At 32.5% G+C, this 13,109-nt stretch overlaps 1 protein-coding gene and 1 long non-coding RNA gene across 8 annotated transcripts in view; one reads left to right on the top strand and one right to left on the bottom strand.

The window, feature by feature from the left end:
- The window catches only part of LOC134743807 (uncharacterized), a 576,396-nt gene that overhangs the window by 439,321 nt on the left and 123,966 nt on the right, over positions 1 to 13,109 (top strand). The gene's annotated exons all lie outside the window — the stretch shown is intronic.
- Positions 1 to 13,109, bottom strand: part of LOC134743687 (DNA translocase FtsK) — a 39,421-nt gene that overhangs the window by 20,883 nt on the left and 5,429 nt on the right. Inside the window, exon 1 of one of the 7 annotated variants that reach the window (XM_063677288.1) lies at positions 6,040 to 6,204. The exons of the other annotated variants lie outside the window; for them this stretch is intronic. Coding sequence (XP_063533358.1) covers positions 6,040 to 6,065 — 26 coding nt within the window. The 5' untranslated portion in view covers positions 6,066 to 6,204. Of the gene's footprint in view, positions 1 to 6,039; positions 6,205 to 13,109 lie in introns of those variants that run through there. 7 annotated transcript variants of the gene reach the window in all.

Below are 13,109 nucleotides of genomic sequence, written 5' to 3'. Positions count from 1 at the left end.
CACTTTTATTTTATTTTGGAGGAAAAAAGTTATCACTACTTTTGAGGTTAAAATTTTCTAATCTGAAATTTTTTTACTATATACGATTTTAAGCTAAATGTATCGTTATGCCGAAAGATAACACATATATTTATAGCATTACTATTATTATCAAAACATAGTTTGGGGGCTTCGCTATAAGTAAATATCATCGACATAAAGTAGAAATTGTAGACATGACTTGATTTGATATTATGACGAGACGGTTACAAGGAATTAAGTTAATAATTCGTCTCCAACATCAAACGAAAGTATATTTCAATTAGGCCACCAAACGAAGCAAATACAAGGGAAATAATTCGTGCATAAGCAAATTTTGGCATAGTTGTAGGGAATGGTGTATTAAACAAGATACTAAAAGTACCGGAGGGTGGTGGTGAAGCTTACGGGTGAGGGGAGGGGGGGGGGTAGGTTGGTATCACATTACATCTCTAAACTTCTTTGTAGTAGCAGTATTGCGTTGCGAGACTGGCATCTTTTTACATGTAATGTTTTTGCTGGGATCTCTTTATTTATTCTGAACGATTTTTCCTGTAAGCAAATTGCTTAAATACCTAATTCTTTTTCCAACAAATTTGCAATAAAATAGTTTTCTATTCTTGCGATCACTTTCACAAAGTGTAAGATGTTTTTAAAAAGCGCTAGTAGACAGTTACAAAGGTTGTCAATGTAGCTACTTGGCGGTGGGAACGCAACGCAAAAACCTTACGTGAAACAAAGCAGAGGTGATTGGGTTTCCCTATTATGAATAGCGGGCCAATTCGAACAATGATGATCTCAACTGGATATCCACTAGATATGAAACAGAAACGATAACGAGATATTTAAGAAAGTCATGTCAAATTTGACATTTCCGCGATTCCAAATGTCCTCTTGAACGATCTATTTAAGATTTGCTTAAGATTACCAAAGATAGATATAACTCCGTAATAGATGGATACAGTCTAAGGTAAAAACGTGCCTCGAAAATCAAGAAAATTTGATTCTCGTTCAGAGGGCGCTACTAGTTTTGGCCTACAGTCGTATAGATGGCGTTGACGGTTTCGTTTGTTATTTAACAATTTTAACGCATATCAGTGAAAGAACATGAGTCAAAATCATAAAAATAATTAATGCAAATAAAAAAAATCATTTATCTATATTTAAATACATTCTATCGTATTTTTATAAATATTCATTTTTAGTTTTAAAGTGTGTCGACAGATGGCAGTGAATTTACTGGGGTTACAAAATTTACTATGACAGTACCGCTCTAGTATAAGTTACTCTATGAGATTACTTAGACATCCAATGGACATCCCAAAACGTCACAATAATTGTAGCGTGAAATGACAATTGGTTTTTCGAATCGAACTGCAAAAGATAACTAGTTGAGAACTAAACTATAACGTATCTATTTGATCTCGTATCGTTCTCGTATCTAGTAATTATCACGTTGTTCGAATTGACCGGTAGAAGTCGATTTTTCATCGTTCGTTTTTACATGAAGATTGAGTTAGCACCTCTTGTTGTTTTCAAGTAATGAAATTGTTTATGCCTTGAAATTAATATGACTAGCGACTGTATCGTCAATGTCATCAAAAGTGTACCTACGTAATCGCAAAGCACTTACAGAATATAGTGACTTAACTCGTTGTAGACAGTATCAAAGTTTTTCATTTTAAGTAGTTAATCTGATAAAACGACACAACTTGTAACTTAACACTTTTTTGTTCACTGAGCTAAAACAAAACATTTATGAAGTTAAACTCTGAAATTTCTTAATTTGAAAGAGTTTGTTTAGAAGATAATAGACTATTAAAACTTCGCAACGCTTTCATGTTGGAGTTTTTTCCAGTTATTGTATTAAGAAAGTGCACTAATTAATTAAATTTTAATGAAGCCAGAAGATTTTTCCAATTATTTGTTTAAAATTTCGTACCAAACCTACCTATGCTCAATTACGTGTTGCAATGCGTCTAATCATTAGTTTTAATAGCTGTTGTTATATAAAAATAAATTTATAATTTTGCAGAAAATGCTGTTTTTGTTGGGATACCTTTTACGCTATATATATATCACATACATTTATACAGTGAATTTTATTAGACCGTTATATACGGCAGTACGAATGAAGTAGAAAGAAGGGAAGTAAAGATGCGCAGCCATGGAACATGGAACTAGAACTAATATGAACAACGTGTCATATCCGGATGTCAAGGAGAAGGCTCAAAAATAACTATGTACATGAAAATGTCTTTATCGACAAGAGCGCAGCTTTTTAATTGTAAACTTAAATAAAGTAAATCCTTTACATATTACCGAAATAAGTATACTGAATACAGAAGGGAATACTTCTACGATTTCCCACACTCCAATCATTGGGAAGTAAGTTCCGCAGTGATAAACCACGCATGTGAATCTGCCAGTTACGTCTGCAGGAAACAGTTTTTGCTTCTTCACCTAATTGAAATGTAAGCGTTGAAGCATACACACAACTATAATCAACTGATGAGAACTACCGTCCCGCAATTTATTATTAACGTTCATTACCATTTGATTGAGTATTTTTAAGTTAAGTAAGTAAGTTTATTTTCAGAGCGTAAAAGAAAACCTTAGCGTGCTAAAACGCATTCAATGTGAATCTATTTCACTTTATGATTTTACTGTTTATTTGATAATTTTTCGATAAGTAGATAATTGGTTAATAACATGGTTTTAATGTTAGATCTACATATTTAGGATTGTTACATTTAATTTAGTTTTATTCATAGGTATATTTTAAAAGTACTTTGTCTGTTTACTATAATGTAAAAATATTATGTTAAATTGATTGATTGTTATTATTTATAACATGATATTTTGTAGACAATGGTATTCTATTAGGTATGTGTAGTTTAGAAACTTTAGAAGTATTGTTTAGAGTCTGTGCGAAAAGAGAAGAGTCGCAGAGTGTAAGGGAGCCTATACATTCTACGACTCTTCTCTTTCCGCACAGACTCTATATAAAAATGAGAAACCATATACCGTAGATAAGCTTATATAATTATGATAATAAATAATATATGCAGAATTTTCTCTTGACCCATCTTTACTTGTTATAAATGAATTCATGACTAAACTAGATACTTTTATCTTTTTACTTATGTGACGTTTTCTTGTTACCCTAAACCCAGCCTTTGCTGATAACAATAGAATTAATACCTACTCTAACATTACCCTTTTTGGGATTTAAAGCCTATAGGGCCTAATGTCCGAATTTATATTTGTTAAGAGATTAAACAGTTGCTGGACAATCTTATAACTGATCAAATAAGTTGTGCTTGATAACAATGATACTATTCAAAAATAAGTCAGCGTTGAGATCTTATCAAATGTATGTAAGTATTAAAAAAAAATTGAACGTTAATATCGATTCAATAAATGGATACAAGATTTCCAAGAGCAGCAATGACACTAGGACTATTTAGTGATCGATGTATTTAAAGTAAGTGTACTGATAATCAGGCATCGTAAACTGCGAGCGAAATCCATTGAAATGACGTACTTTGACTTGACTTGACTAAGTAACAACCCTAGTACTTCAATGGATCTCGCTCGCAGTTTACGATGCCTGCTGATAATGTATGGTATCATGGAAACCGACCGTACAGACGTAAAATTATTAATTTGCGTACAGACACATTATTGTTTACGTCAAGAGACTGCCTATTAAAGTTAATGTCCCAAGGCATGCCATAGTAAATCTTACTAGAAAGTCATAATAATAACATATCGGTACCGTCTGTTACTAAAACCTTTATCTTTAAAATACCTATATACTCTTCTATTGTAATTTAGACATTTGCATATACTACGTGTGGATAACAATTAATTACGTATCAATGTTTCAAATCCATACTAATATTATAAATGCGAAAGTCTGTCTGTCTGTCTGTGTGTTCCCTCTTCACGCTTAAACCGCTGAACCGATTTAGATGAAATTTGGCATAGAGATAGGTTGAGTCCCTGAGAAGGACATAGGATAGTTTCAAAATCAAATCATCCCTTAAGAAAGTAAAAAGCGGGGTGGAATTGAGATAATTAACAAAGTGCCTGCTGATTTGTGTGCATAATATGCTCAAATTTAGATTGCTATGAGATTTTCTCCAGGCGCTATTCTTACTCTAGCAGCGGTTACTAAGTCCACGCAGACGAAGTCGCGGGCAAAAGCTAGTTATTAATAATCCAAAAATAGGCACTTTTCAGATTTATGCCTACGTCTCAACCCCATCAAACCATGCCTTTGTACTCGTAGACTACACAATTTTGTTATTAGCAACTAATTTTAAGCGGTATGTATTTTCTATAGTTTTTATTGCTCCTAATTGGATTCGAAATAATAAAATATTTTAACAATACTACCTACAGGAGTCTAACCTGTCGCGATAATAATTTATTGTAAAACGAAAAGAACTTCTAAACATTGAAAGTATTGGCGGTCAACTACGGATATCCATAGAAGCTATCCTTTAAATTATTTATTCTTTTTGTAGGCTAAACTCAGAATAAGGAAGTCATATCTCATATATAGGTACCTAACATATGAACTCATATGAAGGGTACACGGAAAGAACATGTCTAGTCACTTAAGTAACATTTTGAGTAATCGCGGTTTTAAAATTTGGAATCATGTCATGAAATGTATGGTAATTCCGTGACCAGGTCTTTTTTAACTAAAAAAAAGTTGTGTTACATATATTATACAGTGGTAGCAAAAGATATAACTAATAGTTCATTAAGAGCTCTACATTTTGAGATGAAAATCTCATTTTCCGAAAAAAGTGACTACACATCTGCTTTCCGTGTACCCTTCATATATGGTACGTAAGAGTAAGTGACATTCGACTATCTTTACAGTACCTACACAACCGTTTGTGCCTTATCTCACTTATGCAATGGTTCCAATGCTGCCATATAAAGAAATCGAGTTTACGCTCACCTTACGTACACCTTTAAGGCAATGATCGGGTGTCAATGCCAGAATACAAGTAATATCTGTTTACACAAACTTGTCTTATATTTGCCGTCATGATATAGCTAATAGGACATTAATTGAAAAAGAAACAACATAGGTATCTTTTGTTCCGAGAGAGATATCTGATCTTGTTGAGTTTGGGTAATATTGTAGCGTAATTGATAGTAACTATGTGTAATAAATTAAATTGTAGGAGGGAACGTGTACCTATTAAATTAAAATTAATAATAAAATAAAATATAAATTTGGAGACTTCAGATGCTATAAATATTTAAAAAACTTCTTAACGGTCATCCAATAAAAAAAAAACAGTACAAAAAGCCATTTTTAAAGTACATAGAAGAAAAGCGGTCTTATGGCTAAAGTTCGTTTTTAGGGTTCCGTACCCAAAGGGTAAAAACGGGACCCTTATTACCTTAGTAATACCCGAGTGAGTCTTAACTCCGCTGTCTGTCTGTCTGTCTGGCTGTCCGTCTGTCACCAGGCTGTATCTCATGAACCGTGATAGCTAGGCAGTTGAAATTTTCACAGATGATGTATTTTTGTTGCCGCTATAACAACAAATACTAAAAACAGAATAAAATACTTTTTTAAGTGGGGCTCCCATACAACGAACGTGATTTTTTTTCCGTTAGTTGCGTAATGGTACAGAACCCTTAGTGCGCGAGTCCGACTCGCAATTGGCCGGTTTTTTTTACAATTATTTCCTAAATTACCTTTTACTTTATAGGCTACCTTCACGTAACATAAAAATGCAGAACATCGGCCGTTTGCTTATAAAAACTATAATCGGAAGAATAAACATGACAAAATTGTGACTATAGTAAGAGTATAAATCCTCTAGACCAAAAATGTTCCTACTAGTTAAATTGAATCTTTCAATACCATACTCGTAAAAATAAGTTTTATTTTTATTTTAACTGGGCGAACTTAAAAATCGTCAAACATGTTTATAGTCATATCAATTAAACAAAATAATAAAATAATAAAATTGGTTAACTTACCCATTCGTTTCAATGATTGTGGCCATGTTGACAGCGGACTAATAAGCAATTAATTCAATTCGCTCAACGCCGAAATATATATAGAGACAAAAATGAACGCAGACTGATTTATCCCTATGACTGTCTCGATTTTTTGCCAGAAGATGACTCAGGGTGAACACGCACAGGGTAGAGCATACAACCGAATTTTATGCACCAACAAATTAAGTAAGTACATATCTAATTTTTAATCCAGGGTGTATTTTATTTTAACGAACAAATAAATAAGAGTTGTGAAACTTTATAAAAGCTTCCTGGAAAATATTTACTATGCTTAGGTTTTTGTTTTTATTTTATTTGTTAACCGAATGTAAGCGCCGGGCCGCACGCGCCGCGCCGCGAATTGCAACTGCCGGCGCTCGCGCACCTCTTCCTATTTTGCTTATCTCGATTTTTTTCTTTTTTGTCTTTTCACGGCAATCACGGCAGAAAACTGATCGTTGATTGTGATTAGCCATCCGTTAGTCACTTGTAATTAGCACGAATGCGCTACACCACTTCTCTATAGATATGCAAATTATGGTGTTTTCAATTAGCAGAGTATATATTATAAAGATTGCGTGATATATCGAAAATAACTGGGCATTACATTATAACAATAATAAGATATTGAATTTAAAAAATTGCATTAATTTATTTTGGAAATTGCATTATTATGTAAAACTTACATACTGAATCTTTTAAATATTTTGATTTGCACTGATTATGTATGTATATGTTTTATATTTTCAGAATATGAATTAATTATGCTTTATTGGGGGGGGGTATTTTATATTTGGTTTTTATATATCTATAAGTGTTGTTTAAAATATTTACTTGTTGTAAGTCCTAAGTCTTAATTAATAAAACATATATCAACATGCTTTATTTAAATCGAGTAATTGAATAGTTTAAAAATATTCAAAGTTTTATTTTTAACCTAATTAATATGAATGTTGTATGAAGTTTTTTTATTCGTCCATATTTCTTTTAAATATTTGGCAGTAGGTAATTAAACATTGCATTTCGAAAGGCTTTATTTATTTGTAACTAAAATAACTTGAAACCGATACCAATGCACTTCGGGGATATTTAATTCCCACCGTTTGATAAGCGTATCGTTTCTGACTACTATAAGCGGCCTCAAGAGACGTAGCAATAATGTTTGAATGGAATATTCTGGCTAGGCTGAGGCAATACGCTCGATCCTCAGGGGGAAAAACAAACCATATATTAGCTAAGCCCCTTCTCAGATTTGAGAATTTTAGCTTAAATATCTCCGTCGCGCTGACGGGGACGGCTCCTGAAATTAGTGCGATAAGGACAACTGCAGCTTAGGTGAAAAATTCTGCGTAAAAATCTCACAAATCGAGGTTTTGTTCTCGTCATTTCCGACTCGACTGTTTACGGCGCATTAATTTGATCGTTTTAGCGCTATTTGAAGGAACCTAGTGGCGTTATCCGCGATAGCTAAAGACGCCGGTTCGAATCCGGCCTTCACCACTGGAGGGCTCCGTTGCTTTTTCTTTAATATATGACATCTATTACAGTTTATGAAGTAATCTAGTTCTTAAAAAAACATGCATATCAAAAAAAGCTAAACGTACAGACACGGATACTGGTAATATTGAGCTCACAAAAAAAAATACTCATCTAGGGCCAAAATCCAAAGAGGAAAATGTCGAGAATGTTTGTATGGAAAAATGACTACTAATGTTTTAGTTTAATTTAAGTTATTGTAATAATATAGTCTGTAAGGTAGCCGTAATATGGGCCTTGTTGCCTATTTAAAATTATTAAATAAATAAATAAATAATGTATCCTTTTAAAATGCCTATATGATAGCCGTCAAACAAACCTGTAAGGACTGATGACCCGCGTTCGAGTTTTGCGTACATACGCTCTTGAAGCGCTGGCTTGAGCAGGCATTGCATTTATTTTAGCGTCGCTTTGATGGGATGCCTGTAATGGAATGCCGGTGAGTGCGGTCTATATTTCAGCCGCGCAAATGTCAGTGGCCCGGTAGAGTTCCAATATTGAACGGTCAACGGCATTCAAAATCGGCCCAACCTGGTTTATCTTCGGCTAAGTGTTTCAATGGAGTAATGTATAGTGGATGTTCTTTGGTTTGATGTAATTAATTATGGATAGAAATAATAATATTAATTAAAACAATTCTGGATCATGACATTTCACTACCGCGAGTCACAAAACTAGTACTTAAATCTAGTTTAAAATATGTTTTTAATAATAAAGAATATATGTAGGTATATAACCGATACCATAATAATTAAAAAATAGGAAGAAATTGAAAATTGAAAAATAAAAATTCACCTATCAATGATTAAACTAAATTAAAATTAATTTTATAATTATTTTTTTTAAATATTTATCAGTACGGTTTTTACTCACTATTATGTTTAGTCGCTTTTGGCGACATGTTTCGGATTCTTTGGGAATCCATCCTCAGGCACGAGTGTCCGAAACATGTCGCCAAAAGCGACTAAACATAATAGTGAGTAAAAACCGTACTGATAAATATTTTGAAATATGTCTCACGATAGTTTAAGTGCGAATATTTTTTTTATTTTTATTTATAACTAGATATTCGAAATTACCAGCGGGCTTAGCACGTTAGACTTTTTATCGCCTGTCACTATGCCTGTCACGTTCTAACAAGTATGTACAGTACCGGCCAATAATAATCACCTTTGAGTGTTTTTGTAAGAGTTTGTATAGAGTAAACAATATAGATTAGTTTGTAGATTGCATATTTTACTAGTCATTTTGTACAAATATATGATGAATACTGCAATGAAATATACTGTGTATTAATATAGGAGACTCAGCATATTACTAAAAAAGCTCCAATAAAAAAAAAAAAGTGTGTGCGTGTAATCTTTACGAGCGATTAAAGCAAAACTTCTTTGACGATGACGTTTATTGCTATGTTGGCACTATGACGTGTATCCTACTACGCGTGTGTCACTACTGAGCGTTACTTCCGTCAGAAAAAAAAACTGAGTTACCCTCTAGTCGCGCCTAAAAAAGTTTTACTTAAAAAATGAAGCAGAATATGTTAAAAAAAACCTGTATGAAAAAACCATTACATGAGACCATTCTCATCGCTCGCACAAAGGACTACTAAAGGACCTAAAGTTCTACCGTAAAAACATGGAGGTGATTATTGGCCGGTACTGTATTACATGTATTTTATGCACTACCCAGTGCACCAAACTAATGAGCTGGATTAATATTGCACTCAGAAAAAGCAAATGTATCAAAATACTTTTGAACTCATATTTAACTTTATAATCTCGATTTCAGTTAATGCGAAATTTATTTACTGCTTGCCGTCTTTCGCTCAGGATTGTTTACAATTCTTTTTCATCAAAGTAGGCGTTTGGTTTATTTTAAAAATACCTCAGACTGTTATTTTTTTTTTATTACAAAGAGACTAGTAAATTGTAATAAATGTGAAGCATAAAATTCGGTACAGTTTTTCTCTCGTTTCATTTATTCTGTTGTATGATCAGGTGGTGTGGTGAGAGACTGACAAAAAAAAATGTAAAAAATTTACATTTTATTTTATTTTGCTTCACAACGATTTAATTTTAAATAATAGTACGTAACAAATACGTAGCAAATAATTGTTACGTATAAAAATTGACATAAAGTCAAGAATAATTAGCATAATAAAACATGCTGTAAGGTAGATTATTTTGTTTTGTCTTTTTGCATTGTTAGAACACGCCAATCCCTCGAATTGGACTCGTGCCCATTAGGGGAAACACTAATGATAGAACATTCCAGACATTTAAAGTTATGTTTAAAAATACGATACGATGAGTAACACATTTTGTAGATATAACGGGTACTAGCACTAGCGTCTGTCCGCGACTAAGCATAAACCGTTTCTGCGTGAAGGAGGACTAGATATAATCCAATCATACATACTTTACATTTATAATAATTATTAGTTTAAATACATATTACGATACACAACCACTAACTTGCTACCTTATATTCGTTAGTAAACGCAATACAAGATGACGTAAACGCGTAAACTAATTTGGCTAATGTTTGTTTTGAAATATTTGCGATCGCTCAAATGCGGATGCGGTTTTTAGCAACAGTTAAATTTAAAAAGTTACCCGGAAAATTGGTAAAGTATAGATATATATCATAGCTTAAAAACATTTCAAAGGTATACGTATGAAGTTTTCATAAAAATATGTATAATAAATATAATAGGTAATGTAATGTAGGTATGTTCTTTCAGTTTACCATGAATATAAAAAATAAACTGTTACAATCGATTTAATATTGGAAGTACGACGACGACGACACATGAGTGTTTATTAAATTGTATGATAATTAAGCACATTTAAAATTGTGTTGCATCACTTCCAACATATTTTGCGTGTCCTAAACCTAATTGTACTTAAACAAAAAAGAAAAGTTTTTATGGACGTCGACAGCGAGCTTTGGTTAGAGTTTTTAATGCGTGGATGTTTTTGTTTATATTTATTATAAATGTTTTTGGTTCAGTTCAGATACTAACTGGGTCATATTAAAATATGTGAAAGTGGTTAATAATTTATTATTAACCACTTACACACATTTCAGATACTAAATGACCCAGTTAGTATCTGAAATGTGTGTAATATACACACACATATTTGATTTATTAATATCGAATGAGGTACTTACGAATTCAGATTTTTGTAACCAGAATTATTTATTTACTTAAGACATATCCAGTGTTTGGTATGATTTCCATATAGGTATGCCCAAAATATAATCCTAATCAATTTACTTTCTAGTCTGGCAAATTTTTAGGATTAAGCTTAGATAATAAATAAAATGGAAATATCAAATTGACCATAAATGTAAGAAACTTAGTTCATTCTCATACGCGCTCCATCATCTTAGGAAAGTAGTTACCCAATCTGCTGTCATAACTTCCTATCACGCTTACGTCACGTCAACTTTAAGATACGGGGTAATTTTCTGGGGAAACTCAACAGACAGATTTAGTGTTTAAAAGCAAAAAAAATGTATACGATCTGTATGTGGTTTAAACATAACTGAATCATGTAAAGCTTTATTTACTGAATTAAGAATATTAACTCTTCCGTCGCTTTATATATATGAAACAGCATTGTATGTAAAAAATAATATAGGTCAATACACAAAATTTAACAGTTTACGTAAAATTGACAATATAAAAAATAAACTGTATAAAACAGCTCTTCTCTCAAAAAGTATATTCGGTATGGAACCTCGAATTTATAATAATTTACCAGAAAGCATACGGAAACTACAGGACATACATATATTTAAAAAAGAACTTTTCAAATTCCTAGTAAATAAAGCATATTACTCCATAAAATAATACCTAGATGACTACGACATATGACATAAACATTAATTATAACATTTATAACCATGACTGATGATATATTTTAATTGTGTTCGAACTGTATATTAATAAAATTGTATTTTAATTTTAAATGTAATTTAATGCTAATTTTAATTGTAATTTATTTATTTTATAAGATAACATTTTGCGCATTTCAATATTAATTAGATTCTCGTTCTTTGACATTTGTATGCCAACCGGCAAAACATAGTGCTCAATGTATACCTACACCTAAGACCCATGTATACCTATGTTTTACAAATAAACCATTTTGATTCTGATTCTGATTCTGGTACATGGTTCTTCACATAATTATAATAATTATAATATGTTTCTGCATAAATACAAACATCCGTAGGTAGGTGTAAGTGTATATAAAATTATATATCTGCTCGTACCTACATGTTTTTCTTAGCTTGAATTGGCCTCTTATGGAACAACGCGTCAAAAATATATACCAATCTCAAAAACTTACAAGTAGAAATATCTCTTTCAAAAATATTCGCCACATTATAATGGTTGTGGTGAAGAGACATATGTCTTTATATAAAACTGTTCCTAGACTTGTCTGCTACAATTTAATTAATGCTCATTGCACTTAAACTTTTATCTCACTAGATCACAAATGGTCCGCGTTGTGTCAGTAGAATAAATAGATATAGGTACTTGCTGTATACTAGTGATTTCACCACTTAATTCCGGCGCTTTGATATACTCGTATTATAAATAGATATGCCCCATTCCATCTGCGGAACTTAACGAATCCGTCTGGATGACTCAGGTAATGCGTTTATTGGCTCAAGACTAAACTCATGCTGAGTTACATTACTTGAATAAATTTTAAAATAAAATATATAGGGTAAGATGGTTGACACTGGATCACTCCATTTTCTAAGTTTAATTAAAAGTTGCTGAACAAATGTTGGTCAGATTGAGGGGTACAGTCTACAATTTCATTTATTGCTCATGTTACAAGCCACACCCGATATAATATTAACATGGTTTATTTATCTACAATGTTTTAAGTAAACATTTGTTATTCTGCTGTGCTGTGCGGTTTAGAGGAATTTCCTCCCGCGGACGCTTTGTCTGTGGAATGAGCTCCCTGCCGAGGTTTTCCCGAGGGGCTACAGTATGGGGTTCTTAAAAAAGGAGTGTACAGATTTTTAAAGGGTCGGCAACGCGCGTGTAATATCCCTGGTGTTGCAGGCGTCCATAGGCTACGGCAACTGCTTACCATCAGGCGGGCCGTATGCTTGATTGCCACCGACGTGGTATAAGAAAAAATTCTATTCAAAGTTACATTCTGGATTCTGGTGTCCTTTCGCCACTTGTTTTTATTTAATTGTAGGTAAATAATATACAATTGTATACACACATTACATACGGTATATCAAAAATATTTATAGTATTTAATACACTCACACATTTTATATTTAGTACCCAAAACATTCTAATCAAAACTTTACAAGCCTCAATTAAGTAATTTATGTTTTATCCCTTTCATACAAATACATACAGATTAAGACAAACGATTAATAAGATAATTGAGGCTTTTATCGCTTATGAATAACGCCATAAGTACACGCAAACAGCTGCGACTCAGCCTTGTTTTGTTTATCTTGTA

Source organism: Cydia strobilella, chromosome 8, assembly GCF_947568885.1.
Source record: "Cydia strobilella chromosome 8, ilCydStro3.1, whole genome shotgun sequence".
Taxonomy (NCBI): domain Eukaryota; kingdom Metazoa; phylum Arthropoda; class Insecta; order Lepidoptera; family Tortricidae; genus Cydia; species Cydia strobilella.
Note: the sequence above shows the minus strand (reverse complement) of the source record. Positions and strands in the feature narration are given on the sequence as shown.